This window comes from Ceratotherium simum, chromosome 12 (genome assembly GCF_057802395.1).
Source record: "Ceratotherium simum simum isolate JZ-2026a chromosome 12, ASM5780239v1, whole genome shotgun sequence".
Lineage (NCBI taxonomy): Eukaryota > Metazoa > Chordata > Mammalia > Perissodactyla > Rhinocerotidae > Ceratotherium > Ceratotherium simum.
The window spans coordinates 35,332,779-35,356,570 of record NC_141911.1 but is presented as its reverse complement, the minus strand read 5'-3'; the positions used below and the strand labels follow the sequence as shown (position 1 = coordinate 35,356,570).

The following is a 23,792-nucleotide window of genomic DNA, read 5'->3' as shown; positions in this document are numbered from 1 at the left end:
TCAATAGCTACTTTAAACGTCAATGGACTAAATGCCCCAATTAAAAGGTATAGGGTGGCTGATTGGATAAAACACCAAGACCTATATATATGCTGCATACAAGAGACACACTTCAGACCTAAAGACACTCACAAACTGAAAGTGAAGGGATGGAAAAAGATACTCCACGCAAAGGGCAATGAAAAGAAAGCTGGGGTAGCAGTACTCATATAGATAAAATAGACTTTAAAACAAAAACTGTAAAAAGAGACAAAGAAGGGCATTACATAATGATCAAGGGAACAATCCAACAAGAGGATATAACACTTGTAAATATCTACGCACCCAATGTAGGTGCACCTAAATATATAAAGCAATTATTAACAGACATAAAAACAGAACTAGACAGTAACACAATAATAGTAGGGGACTTTAACACTCCACTTACACCAATTGATAGATTATCTAAACAGAAGATCAATAAGGAAACATTGGCCTTAAATGACACAGTAGAACAGATGGACCTAGTAGTACACAGAGCATTCCATCCAAAAACCAAAGAATTACACGTTCTTTTCAAAGGTACCTGGAACATTCTCCAGGATTGATCACATATTAGGCCACAAAACCTAAGAGTCTCCATAAATTTAAGAAGATTGAAATAATACCAAGCATCTTTTCTGACCACAACGGTATGAAACTGGAAATCAACTATAGGAAGAAAATTAGAAAAGCCACAAACACGTGGAGATTAAACAAAATGCTATTGAACAACGACTGGGTCAACGAAGAAATCAAAGAAATCAAAGAATACCTGGAGACAAATGAAAATGAAAATACGACATGCCAGAATTTATGGGATACAGCAAAAGCGGTTCTAAGAGGGAAGTTTATAGCAATACAGGCCTATCTCAACAAACAATCTAACAATGCACCTAAAGGAATTGGAAAAAGAAGAACAAACAAAGCCCAAAATCAGTAGCAGAAGGGAAATAATAAAAATCAGAGCAGAAATAAATGAAATGGAGACTGAAAAAATTAATAAAACCAAGAGCTGGTTCTTTGAAAAGAACTAACAACCCAATTAAAAAATGGGCAAAAGACCTGAACAGACATTTCTCCAAAGAAGATATACAGATGGCCAACAGACACATGAAAAGATGTTCAAAATCATTAACTATCAGGGAAATGCAAATCAAAACTACAATGAGATATCACCTCACGCCCGTCAGAATGACTATAATTAACAAGACAGGAAACAACATGTGTTGGAGAGGATGTGGAGAGAAGGGAACTCTCATACACTGCTGGTGGGAGTGCAGACTGGTGCAGCCACTATGGAAAACAGTATGGAGATTCCTCAAAAAATCAAGGATAGAACTACCATATGATCCAGCTATTCCACTGCTGGGTATTTATCCAAAGAACTTGAAAACACCAATGCGTAAAGATACATGCACCCCTGTGTTCACTGCAGCGTTATTCACAATTGCCAAGACTTGGAAGCAACCTAAGTGCCCATCAAGGGACGAATGGATAAAGAAGATGTGGTATATATACACAATGGAATACTACTCAGCCATAAGAAACGATGAAATCCAGCCATTTGTGACAACATGGGTGGACATTGAGGGTATTATGCAAAGTGAAATAAGTCAGGGGAGAAGGTCAAATACCGTATGATTTCCTTCATTAAGTAGTAGATAATAACAACTATAAACAAACACATAGAGACAGAGATTGGATTAGTGGTTACCAGAGGGGAAGCGGGGAGGGAGGAGGGCGAAAGGGATAATTCGGCACATGTGTGGTGATGGGTTGTAATTAGTATTTGGGTGGTGAACATGATGTAATCTATGCAGAAATAGAAGTATAACGATGTACACCTGAAATTTATAATGTTATAAACCAATGTTACTGCAATAAACAAAAAATTTTTTTAAAAAAAGAAAAATGTTCAGTGTTTCAAGTAATTTTTATCAAAGAACAAAAAAATGGTTCATTGTAGACGTAAAAGTACAAAGTTCAATGCTAAAAAAATTAGTACATGGGTACATCATTTAACCTATTGATACATGAAGAAGTAAAGGGTTAAAGAGATGTGGTTAAATTAACAAATCTACAAGTTATGTACAAAAACAAAGATGAACAGATAGATAGTTTAGTTAGAGTGTGAGTGTTTTACATTGTTAAGAGAGAGGTGAGGGGGCTGCCCGGTGGTGCAAGCGGCTGAGTGCGTGCGCTCCGCTGCAGCGGCCTGGGGTTCGCCGGTGGGGATCCCCGGCATGCACCAACGCACCGCTTGTCGGGCCATGCTGTGGCGGCATCCCATATAAAGTGGAGGAAGATGGGCAAGGATGTTAGCCCAAGGCCAGTCTTCCTCAGCAAAAAGAGGAGGATTGGCAGATGTTAGCTCAGAGCTGATCTTCCTCACAAAAAAAAAAAAAAGAGAGAGGTGAGAGCTTGACCTCACTCTAATGTGGATGTGAGTGTGAAAGAGACAGTGATGGAAAAAGAGAGACTAGAAAAATAAACGAATGAAAGAGGGAGGAGGAGGAGGAGAAGAATGAGCGGGGGAGGAAAAGGGGGTGTGGGAGGGAGGGAGGGAGGAAGCAAAGAAGGGAGAGAGAGTACATATGCCAGAAATGTGCAGAGGATGTATGGAAAATGATAAGATTTTAATTTTACTTTCTTTTAGCATTTAAAAAATTCTGAATTATTTAAAAGTCGGTTGGAAAACAGAAAGAATAAATGAGGAAAATATTTTTACTAAGAAAATAAACCTACCAAATCATCAAAGTTTAAGCTTTTTTCTAATAAATGCATCAAGAAATATATTTCCAGAAATTATGTTCTATTAGCTCAACACTTTCTTATAAATGGCTCTAATGCTGATGCTATCAGCATCCATGGAGTGTATTATGGCAGAAGGCATGCCGATAGGAAAAAAAGAAACCCAACTTATCTTCAGATTACAGACTCCTGGGATTTCTGAGGTAGTAGAGGGCAAGTCAAAGGTCTCATGTTTTACAAACCTCACAAGACACAAATAAAACTATTCTAGGATCATCTCCATTGTGTATTATTATTTAACCAACACAATTCTTTTAAGGGTTAATTTTTAAAGCTAAAACTAATTCTTATAATATTACTGATAGTCACTTATTTTAAAAATATTATTTAGTAATCTCTTAGAATTTTATTTCATTCTATTTATTTAATTATATGTATGGAATCTGCTGTACCGACCCTACTAATTTCATAACAATACATAGTTTATATTCATCACTAACAATATACAATAAATTATAAGATAGGTTTTTAAATTGAATATCCAAGATATGACCAACGATAGGATGCCCAGATGGACTTCTTTTGTAAAGCTACAACAGTAAGAACTCAATCTGTTTTAATTGTAAAAATGTGGAAAACTGAATCATTAATAACTCTTGGTCAGGAGATGACATTCAGCTGTCAGTTTTCCTGTGGACAGAAAAGCCCTTCCTAACATAGAGATGTTAGTAGTCCCATTCCATGTAGAGCACATATCCATTTGGGTTTTGCTCTGTCTTTCTGGCTGGGATGGCCATAAACTCTCCTCTTTCTCCTCAAACGATCTCTCTATTTTTCCCAGCCTCTTTCGCTGACTCCTCTTTTCCTGACAATTTTAAATCTATTCATTCTTTCATTCATTCAACCAATATTTACTGATTTCTGTCTGAATGCAAGGCACTGTTCTAAATGCTGAGGTTACAAAGTGAACAAAACAAAAAGTCTCCACCTTCATAGAGCTTTAAAGATGGAAACATAAAATAAACAAACTAATATATACGTATCATGTAAAATAGTAGCAAGTATTATGTTTTAAAAAAAAACCAAGATAACGGGGTAGAGAATGATGAGAGTTGGGGTGGTGTTATTTTACAAAGAGTGTGCAAGGAAGTCTACTCGAGGAGGTAACATTTGAGCAGAGACCTGAATGAAATAAGGGAATGAGCAAAGCAAATATCTGGGGGAAAGTGGTTCAGGCAGAGAGAACACTATATGCAAATCCACTAAAGTAGGAGTGGGCTTGGCATTTCTGAAGAGAAACCACAACAAAGGCAAGTGAGGATGCAGTAGAGTAAGAGAGAAGAATCAGAGAGGCAACCAAATAACACAGGGCCTCAGTGGCTACAGAGAACTTGAATTTTGTTCTAAGTTAGATGAGCAGTCATTGGAGGGATCTGAGCCAGGAATAAGATCTGATTTACAACATAAAAGATTATTCTTGCTGCTGTATAGAGAAAATACCATATGGGGAACAGTTGAAGTGAAAAATACAGCCACTTGGGCTAGGGCCCTAGTGATGGATATGGTGATAACTGGTCAGATTCTGGATATATACTGAGGGTTGAGAAGATGGGCAGTAGCGGGTGTGTGAAAGGGAGGAATCAAAGATTCTAAGCTTTCTAAAGGCCTGAGCAAACTGGGTAAATGGTGCTGTCCCTTACTGAGATGGCAAACACTGGGGGAAGAAAAAAACTTTTTATTTGGGGTAGAGAGGAGGGTAAGGGAGAAGACAGAGTTTGATATTGGACATGCTCAGTTTAAAATGCCTATGAACATATATACAGCACAAAGGGAACTAGATATTTAAATCTAGAATTCAGGGGAGAGCCATAGATTAATTAATTGTGTCAATAACTGCTAACAGATCAAGTACCATGAGAACTGAAAACGTGCATTTGACAACATGGAAGTTGTTCATCAATGACTGACAAGACTGGTATCAATAAAGTGGTGGAAAAGAAAGCTTGATTCGAGTGGGCTCAGGAGGTATTGGAGCTGAGGAAGTGGAGAACAAAAGAATAGACAACCCTTTCGAGGAGTTCAAGACACATATTGCCTATTATTCCTTCTTACCCTATATGTCTATGACATTCTTCTGAAGCTTAGGTTTGAATTTTCAACTAGTAGGTGATAGTATCCTGGTTATTCTGAAAATATATCAGTGTGTCAAAAACTGAATTCACACATTTGCTCTACAAACCTGCTTCATTATAATTCATAGCATCATTATTTATCTAGGCATCCAATCTAAAGAATCATCTTTATGCCTTCCTATCCCTCACATTCAACCAAATGCCAAATCCTGGAGAATTATTTTTAACCCATCCCTTGAATTCATCCCCTTAGCTACTTAATTAGTTGAGGCTCTTATCATCTTTCCTTTGAACTAACTATAATAGCCTCCTAACATTTCTCCCTACCTCCAGCTCTCATCCTCTTTCCCCATTCGCTGGTCTGTTTTCCATACTGCTTCCAAAGCTCTTTCTTTTATAACAGAGCCAACAGTACTCCTGCTCAAAAGTCTTAAACAGCTCCTCATTGCCTACAGGAGGGGATGGTAAACTACAGCCCATAGGCCAAAAGCCTGCCATCTGTTTTTGTAAATAAAATTTTATTGGAACACAGTCACACTCATTTGTTTACATATTGATTATGGCTGCTTTTGTGCTACAGTGGTGAGTTGAGTAGTTGTGATGGAGATCACATGGACTACAAATCGAAAATATTTATTATCTGGCCGTTTACATAAAAATTTTGCTGAACTGACCTATAGAATTCAGCCAAATATCTTTAGGATGTTACCAAGGGTCTTCATATTGGACAACAACTGCCTTTCAGCATCTCTCCTTTTCTATGTTTCTTACACACCAAGCACATAGACTAACTAGCAGACCAATAAGCATTCCCCAACATGCCAAGCATTTTCTCTGAACTTTGTTCATGTCATTTTCCTTGCTCAGAATAGTCTTATACATTTCACCAAAGCATTAATTTAATAAATATTTAATTTAGGGCCTACTATGTTCCAGACACTGTTTTAAAGCTCTAGGGATAAAGCAATAAGCAAAACAGTCCCAAATTCATGCTTTCGTGGAGCTAATATTCCAGCAGAATGACATAATAAACAAATGAATAAATATAATACATGTATATCAGAGGGTGCATGACATGAAGTAAACTGAAATTGGGAAGTGAGTTAAAGTGCATGGGGTGATGGATGTAATTTTAAATAGATAGGACAGAGAAGTCCTTACTAAGTAGGTGACATTTGAGCAAACACTTGAAAGGGGTGAAAGAATGGATCCATAAGGATATCTGGAGGAATTTTTCAGGTGAAAGGAAAACTAAAAGCAAAGGCCCTGAGGTAGGAAGATACCTGGAGTATTTGAAGAATACCAAGGAGGTTCTATTTAGCTAGAACAGAGTCAGCAAGGGGGCAAACAGTACAAAAAGAGATCAAGAGGTAACAGGATTTTGGAGAGGAGAGGGAGATGGTGTAGGGTCTTGCACTGTAAGGACTTTAGCTTTTACTTTCAACTGGAAAAGCATTTACTAAGATGGGGAAGACTGTGAGAAAAGCAGGTTTGAAGCGATAAAGATCAGGAATTTGGTTTTGAACATGTTAAGTTTGAGAAACATTTTATATATTCAAATGGAGATGTCAAGGAGGGAGTCAGATATCAGGTACAGGCTAGAGACATAAATTTGGGAGGCTTGTTAAGGATCCCTTGCATCCAAGGTACAATTCAATTATCACTTGCTCTATGAAGACATTCACAACCCCACCCACCCCAGTCAGACTTAATTTCATTTTGCTTATATCTTATTACAGTACTTATCACTGTCTAACTTGTATTCAAAATAGTTTTAGGTGTACTTGTCTTTCTCACCTAGAGGTATGTGAAGTAAAGAACTACGTTTATCTTATCCTTTAACCCCAAGTGCTCTCTACTATGTATTGCATGTGATAAATACTCAATAAATGCTGGCTTAACTAAATATGTTCTAAGAGATTTTAATTCACCTATCATAGGAAGTTTTCTCCCTGAAGGCAGGGAGCTAGATACCTATGCCCTAACTAACACTGCTCTTTTTCTGCATTCTCTACACACGTGCCCAAGTCAAATTTAATTTCCCTCTCTTTATCTCTCATCTTACAAGACAAATCAATCACCAAATCCTAACAATTCTTACCTCCTAAATATGTCTTCAAGTCATCCACATTTCTCTAGTACTATCATCACTACTGAGTTTAAGCCTCCACTGCCTCTGGCCTAATTACTTTTACAGTTTACAGACAGCTTCCACTTTTGCTCCGAGTGTAATACATATTCAAACACCAACCACAGTGATCTCTCAAAACCAGAAAATCTGTTCATCTCACTCCTCTGCTTCAACACTTCCAATGTCTCCCTACTGTCCCCAGGATAAAAATCCAACCTCCTTCCCAAAGCTTATAAGGGCCCTGATGATAGGCCCCAGATTTCCTCTTTGTTCTCACTTGTCTTCATTTAAGATGCTGTACCTACGAGCCCACAGAGCCTTTATTATACTGAATTGCTAGGATTGTTTTATTGTCAGTATCGCTTCTTGTGCAAAAGTTCATTGAAGGCAGTGGCTATGTCTTATTTGCTGCTGTCTCAACCAGGGCCTGATAGCACATAAACCCAATTAAAATAAAAAATTTAAAAATTAAATGCTATCTCAGCATCCCACCAAATTTTTACTCTAATTTTACTTTTAGCAAAGGTTATTTTTACTAATATATTGCTGTACTAAATTCTGAGCTTCTGGAGAAGTATGGTTCTCCAATAATCTCCCATTTAGATCCATTTCCTACTGCCCCCATTCTAAAATAATGAACCTAGTTGACATTTATGACTTCTTCCACTCTCCAATCCTGACTGTTAATCATTTCTATAGGAGAGAAGGAAAAGAGTTTAAACTGTAGCAAGTCAGATTGCACTTAACCATTAGACTGAATTTACTGACACTAAAGGTACCTGAAATGAGTATGCTGCCTCAAGAGAGGGGGAGGAAATCAGTGACAATGAAATGCCTAGAAAAGCTTAGATATTTGCCTAATATTTAGATGTGATTGCCTTGTGAAATTCATTCAGCTTTATAAGTCTATGATTTGTTCCACAAAATTTGGTCATAATGGTTCACATTGAAGACAGCAATCTATTTTGCACCTCAGTTTCTAAACTTAAGTGAATTTTTAAGACGTGAAACACAGAATCTGCTGGGGATTTAAAAATAGTATTTATCACAGTGATGATTCTCCAACCTATTTTAGTACTTTCTATATCAGTTCTTAAGACTACCTATTATTACCACTACCTGTCAGTTCATATTTAGATGAAGTACAACATCAGAAACATCGTTGCTCAAAGAGGATGAAGGCATTCTTCTTTCCATAAGCAGAAAGCTATCCCTTGGTATAATTCCAAAACAATGCCCTAAGTCTGCACTGCCCAATAGAGTAGCCACTAGCCACAAGTGGCTACTGAACACTTGAAATGTGGCTAGTATGAATACAGATGTGTTGTAAATATAAAAAACACACCAGATCTAAAGATTCAGTATGAAGAAAAGAATGTAAAATATATAATTAATAATTTTATATTGATTACACATTGAAATAATAATATTTTGGATATATCAGGTTAAATACATTATTAAAATTAATTTTAATTGTTCTTTTGGCTTTCTAAAATGTGACTACTTTTTAAAATAAAAGAAAATTTAAAATTACATGTGGCTTGCAATTGTGGTTTGCATTATATTTCTATTGGACAGTGGTAAGCTTACTGAGAGAACTGAGCAACACTTCTGAACTGTTTATCCAGGCAGAATAAAAAGCATCATTGAGGGTCAGATGTGAAATGGAAGCACAAATGATGCACAGAAATACAAATGATCTCCAAAACTTTAAAACGGTAAGTCACGCTAAAAATGAAAGACTGCTTTAGTAAAATCTAATAAGGTCTCTTTCTTCTCTAAAATAAAAATAATTCATATTTTTACCACTATTTCATAGGACTAACCATTATTTTTTTAGTAAAATTATTTTCTGAGTATAAGCACAATGCAACAAATAGGGATTCTAAGATATTGCAGTGACAGTTCCCCTTTAGCCAAAAAAAGTTAAGTATTGCAAATGTTATCATCTTATTCTAATCTTTTTTCCTGAAAAAAAAGTAACTAAAATAAATCTTCTATCTACCTCACAACATCTCATTTTTGTAAAATGCCATGAAAACATTTTAGAGAATGTACACTATATTAATCAAGCAAGACATACATACTTTAGAATCCACTCAATAAAATGATTCCCACCACCCACCCTCATATTTCACTATTCCCTCTCTAGTGTTTAACATTTCCTTCATATTCCTAGAAACTCCAACAAGACAATACAAATAAAGATCAGACTATAATTAGTATGATTCCATCTGAAATACAATGTTATACCTCAATGAGATGTTTACACTATTATGGTGACTTAAATGTGCTTTCTTACGTATTTATTCTTACAAATATTATTATAATAATTTAAATGTGCTTTCTAAAATGTTAAAATGTAACACTTTTAAAGAGGCAGGATAAAAAAAAAAAAGAGGCATGATTAAATCCCTCCTGAGTTTTAGAAGGACCAACTATAAGGAGGCTCTTTAAATAGCCTATGTAAGCATATATTACATCCTTTTCAAAGTATTTGGAAGTCACTAAGTTGTAGGGCTCAAATTAGCTGGTTATCAATATAGAAAACGGCATAATTTATCATTGTGGTAGCCGCCATACAAATATTTTGTGGTTAAAAAGAGAAAAAGAATATATATATTAGAAGAGCAAGTAGGTTTCAGCAAAGTTAGTCCTGAAGAAAATTTCTGTGCCTCTGAATATAATTAAACGATAAATAATTAAGTGATAAAGAATGAAGCTATATTTCTAACCAAGCTCCAATCAACTTGACAGTTAGAATTTTAAATTCTTTTTTTTTCAACTTTTCCCTTAACTTTGCACTCTGCTTCTTCATGTAGATGCCTTATTTAACACTAGCTAGAAATTAAGCAGCACAATAGCAAGAACTGAAATTCTAGTATTTGTCTAGAAGTTAGAGCTATTTTATTAAAGCTGCTGGGGCATTCAAAGGAAAGCGAGATGGATATGAGTCATTCTTTGTGAAGAAACAAGAGTAATGAGAAAATAAGGAAGGAGAAAGGTAAAAAAGTTCACGTAGGTTTTGTTTTTTATTTTTAGTGTTGTAGCTGTCATGGGTTTTTAATTTTTTTACAGGTAGGGTATTTTAAGGGAAGTTTTTGGGAAAATGGAACCAGACGTGTTAATTAAAGAATCTTGAGAGAAAAAGGCTGAGATTTAGGAAGAAGAGACAACAAATTTACAAGGATCTATCATATGCATGTCTTGTCCATCAAAGCATTAAGGAGAGATGACTAGGACTGAGAGAGGTAGAAAGTTGAAGATATCCACTATCTCACTATTACACAGTAGGAAAAAAGAATTTTCAAATGCATGATTTTGTTTTTTTTTACATTTCCAGTACCAAACTTAAGTAAAAGGTTATAACTTGGTCAAGAGGTGCTTAACAAATGAAGGAATTTAGAAATTCATAAGTCTTCAATTTTATAACAAAAACTCAGGCTTACCAATGTTTTCATGTGCTATATCTCATTAATTCTCAAAGAGTTAAATAAGTAATTAAATAGCTTTGAGATTAGAAGTGGAATTAAACAATAATTATTAAATCTGTTAACTATTCTAAATTACTGTTATCTAATTATCCATTTCAAAATTATCTACTGATGATTCTTAAAGAATATGATATATAATTTCAAGAGTATTTCAGAGTACATCATTTGTGATATCAAAAAATTCTGGGGCCGGCCCGGTGGTGCAAGTGGTTAAGTGTGCGCGTTCTGCTTCGGAGGTCCGGGGTTCGCAGGTTCAGATCCCAGGCATGCACCAATGCACTGCTTGTCAGACCATGCTGTGGCAGCGTGCCGTATAAAGTGGAGGAAGATGGGCACAGATGTTAGCCCAGGGCCAGTCTTCCTCAGCCAAAAAGAGGAGGATTGGCGTCAGATGTTAGCTCAGGGCTAATCTTCCTCACAAAAAAAAAAATATTCTATAGATGTCCCAATAAAAAAGATTATTTCCACATATGATGGAATCTTCTTCAATAAAATATCTTTGATATAAGCAATGTTATACTCTATAATAAGGAAAAGCATATATTTTATAGTCTGTAAAGTATCATACCTAAAAGTAAGATACAATTATTATATTGAATTTTTTTTTTAATTTTTTTGTTTATTGCAGTAACATTAGTTTGTAACATTGTAAAAATTTCAGGTGTACATCATTGTACTTCTATTTCTGCATAGATTACATCATGTTCACCACCAAAATACTAATTACAACCCATCACCACACACATGTACCGAATTATCCCTTTCACCCTCGTCCCTCCCCCCTTCCCCTCTGGTAACCACCAATCCAATCTCTGTCCCTATGTGTTTGTTTATTGTTGTTATTATCTACTACTTAATGAAGGAAATCATAAAAAGTACTTTATACTAACAAACATTAGTAATGTAACTTTTTCCCTTCTGAACCCCAATACTTCTCATATGGTACTTATCATTTTCTCCCATATAGTATAATTATTTATGTATAAGTCATATTTCTTTATGAGACTTCACAACCATAAGCATATCTCCTTACATTCAATAGCATTTAACATAGTACCTTGCAGAAAGAGACACTATGTCATGAAAATAAAATACTGTATTTCTGAGGGTAGAAGCAAAAGTCTAGTAAAGAATGTATTAGCTACTGCGCAAAGTTTTTCATCTTTTACCGTAGTGAATATACATACAGAAAGAGAAGAACTCTTATTTCCCCCCAATAATAATGCAATCCTATACCAAGCAGAGTTAGGTATGCATTTAGAACCAGCAGCAGGCAAAAGATGATTACCTTAAGAATAGAGGCATGAGATCTCTAAAATAAAATGAAATTAAAAAAATAAATTTAAAAGGCTGAGATTCTTCTCACAGTATTTTTCTGATTATATTAATTTTATTCAGTGAGTTTGAAATTCCACTGAGCACGCTGCCTTACCTCCATACTACTATATTTTTCCTTTAAAAAAAGGAATCCAAGGAGGAGGAAAAACAAGCATTCCACAACTAAAGAGAGAGAGAGAGGAGACAGACATACAGACAGACAGACAGACAGACAGGAAGAAGAGGGAGACATAGAAGAGAGAGAGAGAAATTCTATACAGTAGTTATTGGCCACTTAGTTAAGCCTTTGAGGCTTATCTTTGGTAAATAGGACTGTACTGCAAAAGAGAAATTGTCAATATTCATTGAACAAGGAACACAGTGGCAATAATAACTGTAAAATGAAACACCTGTACCTTAATATCAGATGTATCACGCTGACTGTTTCGCCAAGCTCTGGAAATTGACGAAAAAGTTCGATCTGCATGATCAAATTTCCCTCCTTGCAAATTTAGGAAATAAGTTGTGAAGGGTTCCTAAAAAATAAGCAATTAAAAAAATCCATATATTCCTTCATGCATAAAAATGTGGTTTTTGTAAATCTTTATATCTAAATATTTTAATGACCAATAGACATCAGCCAGTAATACATACAGACTGGGAATTATACCTAAATTGTTAAATTAATGTTCTTAAATTATTTTTGTTTCAGAAGAAATATTTCCAAAATTTGGTATTTGCAACATTTTTCAGACTCTCTTTCTTTCCAAGAACAATTTATTAATAACATTCAGACATAAATTAGATTGCATTTTCTTCATAATACAGGGAAATCATCCAATATGTAATTTTCCTATTGTTATGGCTCAATATTTAATTTATGATTAAGAAAAGAAAAATGTTTGGAAGATTTAAAAGCCTCCTCTTAGTTAAAGAACACTTAAACACATATTAGTGGATAATTGCTTGAAATTAGCTAAGCACTATAAATTACTTCTAGGATTTATGTCTGCCTGTACCCTTCTAACAAGCTTTAACTAATGATGTGCTGCTAATGCTTTCCCAAAGAAATTACTTTCTAGTAGATGAATCACCTTTCAATTTTACAGAAACATTTCTTGTTTAACCAATATATTATCAATACAGGGCAGCGTTGGTGTAACCTACAAACATATCTTATTCCATTTGGGGTACTGAAGTTTCCAAAATATATGTATATATGTCTGTGTTAAGGAAATCTTATTTAGTTCTTATTTTAGTAGACAACATTTGAAAATTACCTATGTTACAATTTAGAATCTGGTAAGATATCAACCATTTGAAGAAGCAAAGTTAAGGAAAAAAATTCATACAATTCCAGGTGAAACAGTTTTAAGGCAATTCTATAGTAATATGTTATAAAATACATATCAAATGGGATAAAGAGATACTTATAATTAGAACCTCAATCAATAAAAAAATTTTAACATTCAAAAAAGATGCTGATGATTTTTAATCACTGAATATTCTCCACAATATTGAATTTATTTATTCATGGTTTTTTATTCAAATTGAACTTACTATTCTTAGCAGCCATGCAAGAACAAAACTTGCAGTTGAATAATGAGTACCATAGTGGAACTTTGGAACTTGATCATCTTCCCATGATTCATAACGCTCCACAAAGAATGCTGCTCTTTTTGGATTCAAAGCTCCTATTGGCTGCAAATGGGGAGGGGAAAAAACAAACAAGAACACACAAATATAATCATCCTTTATCTCTTTCTCTCTTCAAATGTTATCCTATTAGCAAGTGCGAAAGTGAATTCAAAAATATATATACTATATAAACTAAAATACAGTGCTACATTCAGAGAGTGGACAGAAAAACAAATTTATTTTTCAATGCAGGCTAAACATACACATATAAATGGATGGAGAAACCTGCCATTTCTCAATAAGTCTAGTTTTTCTTGAATATAGGTTCTTAGCCTATAACAAACATTTTCATAAAGACAATTACATGAAGTGAATATTAGCTGTACAATACTTTGGAAAGCAGCTATAAAATCCCATTCAGTTAATTAGAAGCAACCACCAGAAACAGAATCTTGATGTCAGAGGATTAATTTATAATAGGTTCTGAGAAGAGGATGAAACAAAATTGGGGGGAGTGAGGAGTGCAAGGAGGAGATTGTGTGAAAAAGGGATTAAATATAAATCTAGAAATTTCTACTTCTATGAGCAAAACCAGAATTTAGAGGATAAAAATATGCCTGCATGAAATATAAAAAATATATAACATAGAAGAATAGTAGGCAGATTACAAGCTTATACCAGAAAACAAACATTACAGCAGAGGTCCCAAAAGCAGTGTAGCCAAGTGGTAAAGAACCTGGGCTCACTGGAATAATAGTACCCAGTCAGAAGGTTGTTTTGGAAAATAAATGAGCAAGTAGAAGTAAAGTCCTACAAATCATGTCTGACAACATTCAATGAATGCTAACTATTATTTTTAAGATTATCTTTTAGAATTGGGGTAAAGTTTGAATAAAATAATAACCTGTAAAGCCCCCAGCACACTGTTTGGTGTAAGACAGGAGTTTAATAAACAAAAGGTGATATCATTATTGTTGCTGCTGCTATTCAGGAAATAGAGGAACTCCATTAAACAGTATGCAACATTTTGTGTGATTAGGCACATGTACGTTCTCTTAAGGAAGATATATATACACTATTCTTTAACATTCTCAAAAGGGCCTCAGGGCCGAAAGAACATTAAAATAAACTGCTTTAAGTAATAGTCCATTCTCATAAAACATTCTAATCTCTAGAAAATCTCAATTCCTTATGTAAAATAAAAGTACCAATTCACTGAAAAAAAAGATATGATATGTAAGATTACTTTCTTTAATGAAAACCTATGAGTTAGTCACTCCTCACTTATAAGAGAAAGAAAATATGATTATTTGTGGGGGAAATATTAAACTGGAATAAATAAAAAATATTGGCTTAAAAAAATATATGTGACTTTAAGCAACATTTGAAATTCATCATTTGGCTATCTTTCTTAAAATACATTGCTAACTATTTTTTCAAAACTGCCATCTATGATACCGTTCTATTTCAATAGCTTGGTTCTAATCATCATTTTATTTTAAGCCATTTTTTTACTTTATAAGAAAATTTTTTAAAATCTCTAATTGATTATTTTAAATATGTATCACAGTATACTAACTTAAAATGCCATCTTTTAAAGCGTTAGTTTCTATACAAAAGAATTAAATCTGATTTACTAAATGTATGCCAGTTAAGAATGGAACTGACTCCAAGAAATCTTTGTTAGAGAACCAATTTGGAATGCCTTTAAACGTATTTCAGTTGTTGTCCCTAAAGACTGAGACATGCAAAAGGAAAGAAAGAAGAAATAAAATCACTGAAAGACAAATTATATGAATTAAAAATAGAATCAATGCTCCTTTTGTATGGTTCTGCAGCATATTAAGTATTCACTTTATCTGCTCCTATTTTTATTACTCTCTAAATGAGTACACCCCCAAAATCAATAGTTATAGAATCACATTTCTTGAATATAATGCTAAAACCAATTAGGATTGATTTCACTAGCATCTGAAAAAAAATGACATCGTGCAGAGATCCATATAGGTAGAATCCACAGTATTGATTCTGGCTGTTATTGTTACAGTTGGTTTCTGAAGCCTGCTACAGGACAGCTATCAAGACATACCACATTTATTTGCAAGCATATAAAAAAGAAGTCCCCAAATAAAAGAAGGTTTAAAAAAAAAAAAAAGACCAGTGGAGCTGTGCAATGACAATGATACACTATCAGCTTACTCAGAGAAGTTACAGTGGGAATACACACATTGAATTATACATTACGCGAAAGCACTGATTTATTGTGGTAATAACATCCACCTCATTAAAAGATTCTGCTTTGCTGCAGTTGGAAGGCTACATATTGTTTACTGCTATAAATTAATGGCAGTGCAAAGAAGACTGTGGAACCGTCCTAACAATAGATCTGTAATGACAGTGCTGTATATCACAGCTTCCTCAGCAGCTTCATAATAAAATGGAGACAATGTATTGAGCTAATACATTCTACCATGCTGGCCCATATTTTTCTGACAACTGCTTTAAAAGATGAGCTGAATCCAACTATGTTATAATGCTGCAAAACATTTAACTAAGCAAGAGTCAGTCATACACCAACGTGCATCAGAGCATTTTTAAAACATTGTCTAAATCAGCATTTCAAGATGTTTATTCATCTCTGCAAAAGAACTAAAAGTAAATGCTGATGGCTCCTCTTACTTATACAGTATATTAAGACTAACAACTGGAGGGCAATTCAGGAAGATGCCTAGCACTATCATCCTACAGAGAGCTCTTTGTACAATTTAATTGTAAAAGCTTGACAGAATATTTTTTAAAATCAGCAAATTGATTAAAGGAAGAAGAGCAAAAATAGTGGTCATTTAAAGTGGTCATAACTTCCTGAAAAAAATCAATAAAAAGTAAGTATTGATTAGACAGGTATAATTCAAGTTCATAACCAGGTAAATATAAAGAGCTCTATAACACAGAAAAACAACTTTAAACACTACAAAAAGCTAACAAATAGAATTATATAATATTTTTAAATCTAAAACATAATAAAAGAACCTTAATCATAACAATATGAAAAAGTGGTTCAAAGAAAATAGAATGATTTAAAAATTAGAGTATGACGACTACAGAAGCATTACATTTAAAAAAATGAAAATAAAAACTTGGATTAAAGTAGAAAAAGACAAAGAAAAAAGAACACTAAAACTCTTGAAAATGTATAAATAACAAAAAAAATCACTATACTTAGGATATTTTAATGTTCTCAAATAGCAAAATTGACAACCGTGGTAGAGCGATAAGTATTCTGTTTGAGAAATAGTAATGATAGCTTTCAGAACAAGATATGCAAAACAAAACTTCTGAATCAGGTTTTTAAGAGTATTACAATAAAAAATCTTTTTATTACCTCTTTGAGAAGTAATTCTGCTACAAAAATACTGCATGTAAAGTGCCCAGCTCAGTGTCTGGCACATAGTTATTAGTAATAATTATTATTATTTTATAGCTTATTTGATAAGAATATTTAAGGAAAAAAGACATTAAACAAGCCTGATGAAATTAGTGGAGTACCAATAAACTGAATTACCCTACTTCAAGAACATAACCAAAAGCAAAATTACTTTTCAGAAGTCCAAAGGGCCTCCAATTTTACTATGAAAAGTATATGAAGTGTCAAGCAAGTTACAATCATTTTCCACTACATTAATTAAAAACAAACAGTTTTGGATTCACAGACCCCTTCAAAGGCACACAACAGCTCTTTCATCTAATTACTAGTAAAAGTTAACTATAAAAAGAAAGCCTTGAAGCTGGCCCTGTGGCCTAGTGGTTAAGTCAGCGTGCTCCACTTTGGCGGCCTGGGTTTGAGGGTTCAGCTCCCAGGCGGAGACCTACAGCACTTGTCAGCCATGTGGTGGTGACCCACATACAAAATAGAGGAAGACCAACACAGATGTTAGCTCAGGGCGAATCTTCCTCAGCAAAAAAAAAAAGGCTTTTTGTACTGTTGATACGTTCTAAGTTTTTTCTTTCTTTTCAAAAATTTTAGGAAATATTACATGAAGTCTTCTAATTAATATCCCCATCTTACACTTTGCAATTTATAGAACATTATTGTGCATTCTCATAATAAATACGTGAGCTAGCTATCTCTATTTTAAGAACGAAGAAAAGAAGTATCTTGAGTAACCTAGCTCAAAATCAACATAAATCCATGAGACACAAATACAGTACTCAAAATTCAGTCTTTGGGCCATTTTGTCCATCTAAAACTGCTGTATTACAAATTGTTTTTCCTAATTTCAACAATTTCCCAATTTCTTACATTTCCATTTTTCAAATATGATATTTATTTAATAGGTTGATTTAAAAGGCTAATAATGTATGTAAAGTGCTTAGAAGAGCTCGTGGCACAAAGAAAGTACTCAATAAGTGTAGCTGCTATTAATGTTGTTGTAATTACCACCATCACCATAATTCCTTCTTCCTTTTGAGATTATACTGTTCCAATTTATATCAGCCTTTCAGAAGTGACGTTCCAAACTGCTGGACATGATTACAGTTACTGCGAGTGTGAAAGCTGTAGGGAATTGGCAAGAAATCTCAGAAATTCTAGAGAGCAGAGATTTGTTTGGGTTAACAAACTTCTCTTTTAAAATGCAAGTCTCAAAAGAGGTTTTTTTCATCTTTCTGTGAAGGCTTTCTTTGGAAAATCATTAAACTTTAACATGTGGGGATGAGCAGCAGATTAAAGAAAAAGATCATTCTGGAACACAAGACTCAGAAATAGGGCCCTTGGAAACGTTAAAGGATAGTGTACCATAAAGATGCATTTTGTAGCTATAGAGAGGAATGGAGAAGAGATATCAAAAGTGAAAAGCGGTTCAGAAAGGCAAAAGAGCATGACTACTTTTAAAATCTCGCTTAGGATCTTGATGACTGGCTTACAGCCATCTGCCAATGTCATCTTCATTTGGTATGATTAGGAAATTGGAAATGTCCTTTAATTCCATGACTACACACTAAGGCTGTCCTACAGCCTTTAAGAGGTCATAGGCAATAGAGGTTACACGTTGTTTTATTCTTTCCTGGAAGGAGGGTAGGCCTATAGATATTGAAAGAGACTCATTGCAAAGTGAGGGCTACAAACTAGCACGGAAAAGATAACAAGATAATTGAACTCAATGTTATATACATTCAATGATATATGTTATAAAAATGTCAGGCTAAAGGACAGAATATTGTTAACTAAGGGTAAGGTATCTGATATTCATGAACAGATTAAACAAAAAACTTCAAATTCAGAGGATGAAAGAGGATGGACAATCAAGAAATGTGACATCATAAAAGACGGCCATTCCTCTTTAAAGAATAATGATTTGGTTTAGGAAGATTAAAGGAAATAACTATGGTATGCAGATTAAAGGGGCCATTCTATCTGATGACAATGTTACTATTTATGGGATACAAGCAAAGGTTTTAAGAGTCTTACATAAATTATCTCACTATATTCACAACAACCACTTAATATACAAACCTATTAGCATTCCCAATTTACAGGTAAAAAAATTGAGTGTGGGGGGCCAGCCCAGTGGCATAGTGGTTAAGTTGGCACATTCTGCTTCGGCGGCCCGGGGTTCACCGGTTCAGATCCTGGGCGTGGACCTACTCACCGCTCATCAAGCCATGCTGAGGCAGCATCCCATATAGAAGAGCTACAACTCTACAACTATGATACACAGCTATGTACTGGGGCTTTGGGGAGAAAAAAAAAAAAGAAAAAGAAAAAGAGGAAGATTGGCGACAGATGTTAGTGCAGGGCCAATCTCCCTCAAAAAAAAAAGCTTTAAAAAAAAAATTGAGTGTGGGAGAAGTTAAATAGCTATTAATGGTTGCTTACCTAGCCAGCGGCAGAGGCAAGATTCAGAGCCAAGTCTAACTAAATTGACCAGCAAATCCTAGAATGATTTGATTGTGTGGATTGATGAAAATGTTGGTGCTGAATCTGTAAGGCCATTAGAATCCTTTCATGGGAGGTTTAGATTAAATGTCCTTTTGAAAAAATGCTATTTACATTTTTATCCCTATCTATATAATGTGTGTGGATATCACTTTGGCAGAAGGTTTCACAAATGGAAAAGAAAAAAAAAGAATATTTTATCTTGGGGACACTGAAAAGATGCTCGGCAAAAACAGCTTTATAAAAAAGGGAACAAAAGAGATAAGTATTGTCACCAAAGTTAATTGCTTTACTTTCCTCTTAACTTTTACATTAGTATACCCATATCCATGAACCCAAATGAGAAGCTTTAATTCTCTGTGTTACTAAAGCTTTTTAAAGAAGCCAATGAATTTTATTCTATGCATTTCCACTACCTGCCTTCTTCTCCACATCCCAAGAGAAGAAAATAAATGAATAGCCTCTGTCATTTAAGAAATGTTGCCACTGTTACTGGGTGCGGCAACTATTTTGTCAGTTGTAGCAGTTGTTTTATCTAAATGACAAGTATAACAAACAGCCCGATCAGCATTTTTACTCTACCGTGGCTTTTAGGATATTTCGTCTTATGGCTGAAATGGTTTGGCACTTATCTTCACACACTCCACATTTTATTTAATATTGCTAAGAAAAACATTTCTTTGGCACATTACTGTGGCTTTTAGAGTTAACAAATAAGCACTTTTGTTTTCAAGCACCAGAGCAGTTTTTAATCCCTTGAAAACACACTGTCTTGCAAGTGGTGTTAAACATATACCCACAATACTATTTCAATTTAACAAACACATCTTGGGAAAAAGAAAGTATTCCTTTTTACGTATTGTCCCTATGTAGAATCTAAATCATTTCAAATGCCCAAACGCGTAGATTTAGTAGCAGTACCTTCACAGTTCTATGTTATTCAGTTATGGTTCATATTAAGTGATTTTTACTATAGGCTTTTATCTGAGTTTGAGAAAGGCACATAAATTAATTAAAACAATCTGATAATACAATGCCAGTGTTGAGCTAAATGCCTGGAATAACTCAAAAAATAATCTTAACAATCCAAGGCCAACTGAAAAAAATGTTTTAGGGGCCAGCCCGTGGCCTAGTGGTTGTGTTCGCTGTGCTCGGCTTCGGCGGCCCAGGTGCAGTTCCCGGGCCCAGACCTACACCACCCATCGGCCATGCTGTGGAGATGACCACCACATACAAAATAGAGGAAGACTGGCACAGATGTTAGCTCAGGGCAAATCTTCCTCAAGCAAAATGAGAAAGATTGGCAACAGATGTTAGCTCAGGGTGAATCCTCCTCAGCAAAAAGAAAAAAAATGTTTTACGCAATTATGAAGATAAGAAACACTCAAGAGGCCCAATGCTGATATAATAAACCTATTCATTTGCAGACAGATTCATCCACCCACTTAAAGAAACAGTTAAGACCATTAAAATTGTGAGTTCTAGTCCAAGGTGGGGACATAGGAAGCTCCTGAACTCACCTCCTCCCAAGAACAAACAGAATCTACAGCTACACATGGAACAATTCCCTCTGAAAGAAACCCAGAAACTAGCTGAGTGACTCCTACAAATCAGGCAAACGAGAAAAACCCACCTCATAACAGGTAGGAAAGGCTGAGACACACTCACCATAAATTCCATCCCCAACACAGTGACATAACTATTGAGAGGGAACTCACAACTCACAGCTTCTCTCTGAGGAGTGAAGGTTTTGGAGCCAACCTCTAGCACCTCAATGTTTAAGACTCCCACTTGTGAGACAGGCCCCCAAAACATCTAGCTCTGAAGGCCAAGGAGGCTTGCATTCAAGAGAACCACAAGACCACAGCAAAAAAAAGAAACAGGTCTTAACTGGCTCTTGAGGACTCGGCTTGGCTATTCCCTCAGAGCTCACCTTGGAGACAAAAAACAGAAATGCCAATGTTGAAAGAGGTCTGTTTGCAAATCCTAAAAGCAGCAGCCTGAGGGTCAGGCTCCTAATTTAACACACATCTAGGGACCCACTGCTATCCTTCCCTGAGACCAGGGAAGCCAGGAGACACCATCTCCACGTTCTCTCAGTAGTCTTCTCCAAATCATCAATATCTCCCTGGAATGCACTTGTACACACGTCTGGCCTCTTGGCTTTGGCAGCTGCCACCCAGAGAGTATACCCCTTGATCACCTGGCTTTGGTGAGCAGTGGGACTTGTGTTCACAGTCTAGTCCCACAGGACTGCAGCAAACAAAGAAAAATAGTTTTTAACAGGCTATCCCCTAAGGGCTCAGCACAGAGGAAGCAGAAAGAAACACTCAGCTCCCAATTTTTCCCTGAAAGAGGTCTACTAGCATACTTTAAAAGATGTTGCCTGAGGCTCTGGCTTCCAATCAGCCTGCATCTACTGCTGACTGAGACCCTCACCTTTGGGAGACTTGCCACACCCTCAACTGTTGCGAACCACTAAGAACAAAGAAGGCAGCTTGGATAATCACAAAGCTTTGAGAGATAGAATGTGATCTGCTGTTACTGGGGACAGGCACAAAATACCACCCACTTCCCCTAATCTTTCTCTTATGTGGATCAAAACTCTTAAACTGATGGGGGAGGAATATCAAACTTTCCCATCCCAGGGTCCAGGCCAATATCAATTATACACGAGGGAAGGGTAGAAATAAAACCAATCTGCCTCTGGAAGAGGGCTAGGAAACCCTCTATATTACCTCCAGGACCAAGGCAAAGATCTACTGCTTTGGGGGTAGGGTAAAAGCAAAAGCCCTTTCACCTAAGAAAACGGACAAAAAGTCTCTTTGGACCAGGATTTTGCAATGATATAAAGGAGAGATTTGCTACTATTGGAGGAGGGACAAGAAAATCTCTCATGTCTAAGACCTGCCACACATACAAGGCAGAGTTTAGATGCTATACAGTTTACAGGCAAAAATAATGAGAAGGCTCCCCACTGAGGACCAGTCAAACAGGGTCTGCTTAAAACAGGCTGGATCAGGAGAACTGAGGAGCTGCCCTACCCCTACCACAGGCCTGGCAGTGAGTAACAAGCAACAGCAATCTACTTCTGGGAAAAGGCAAAAGAGTAGAGAGAAAAACTCCCCTGTGGCACAGGTACAGAGGTCTGCTAGAGGGTACAGAGGAACGGTGAGAAAAAATCTCTAACACCTCAGGGCCCACCCTAAGAACAAATTCAAACAGAGGAATTTGAAGTCTATGCTGCACTGAAGGTAACAATGATGACAACAAACCCAACTGAGCTCATCTATTGACTAGACTGACTGAACTCCCACCACAAAGTGTCTGACATAAGAGGAGGTACCCACATTTCTGGGCATAAAATATTATTCATATCCCAGTCTCTACTGGCATTCAACCAAAAATTGAAACACTTAAAATACTAAGAAAAAAAAAAACACATTGTGAAGAGACAAAGCAATCAAAAGAACCAGTCTCAGAGACAATGCAGATGTTAGTACTATCAGACAGGTTATTTAAAATAACTAATTCATTTACTAAAAAATTTAGTGAAAAAGGTGGAAAACTTACATAAATAGGTTGGGAATTTCAGCAGAGCTGGAAACTATAAAAAAAGAAATAAATATAATTGCTAGAAATAAAAAATATCAGAAGTGAAGAATTCTTTTGATGAGGTTATAAGCAGACTGGACACAGCTAAGGAAAGAATAAGTAAATTTGAAATTAGGTTAATAGAAATGATCCAAAATGAAGAAGATGAACAAGTGAAAAAAAAAGAGGACTGAGCAACCAAGAGCTATGGGACAAGATCAAAAAGTCTAATATAGGTGTAATTGGAGTCACAGAAAGAGGAGAGAGACAAAAAGAGCAAAGGAAATATCTCCAAAATTATTCCAAAATTATATTTCCAAAATTAATACAAGGCAGCAAGCTACAGACTAAAGAAACTTTGAAAACTCAAAGTAGGAAAACAAAACAAACAAATGAACAAGAGAGATTATAGTCAAATTGCTGAAAACCAAAGATAAAGAATAAAATCTTGAAGACAGCCAGAGAAAACAAGAAATATTACACAGAAAGAAAAATTATAATAATGCAAAGTTTTCATCAGTAACTATGCCAACCAGAAGACAGTAGAAACTCATCTTTAAAGTTTTGGAAAAAAAGCATGTCAATCTGGAATTCTATATCCAGTGAAAATATCATTTAAAAACAATGTAAAATAAATACTTTTTCAGGTTAAAATAAAATTGAAACAATTAACTGCCAGAAGATATACATCTCAAGAATTATTAATGGAAATTTTTAGACAGAAGGAATATGATACCAGATTGAAATATAATCTATATGAAGAAATAATGAGTATCAGA

General features: G+C 35.3%; 1 protein-coding gene across 6 annotated transcripts in view; it reads right to left on the bottom strand.

Annotated features, from left to right (window-relative positions):
- The window catches only part of LRBA (LPS responsive beige-like anchor protein), a 718,950-nt gene that overhangs the window by 167,445 nt on the left and 527,713 nt on the right, over positions 1-23,792 (bottom strand). For all 6 annotated transcript variants that reach the window (XM_087437546.1, XM_087437548.1, XM_087437549.1 and 3 more), the window contains exons 45-46: positions 13,407-13,547; positions 12,263-12,382 (exon numbers count right to left, since the gene is read on the bottom strand). In XM_087437546.1, the coding sequence (XP_087293672.1) occupies positions 12,263-12,382; positions 13,407-13,547 (261 nt within the window). The remainder of the gene's footprint in view (positions 1-12,262; positions 12,383-13,406; positions 13,548-23,792) is intronic.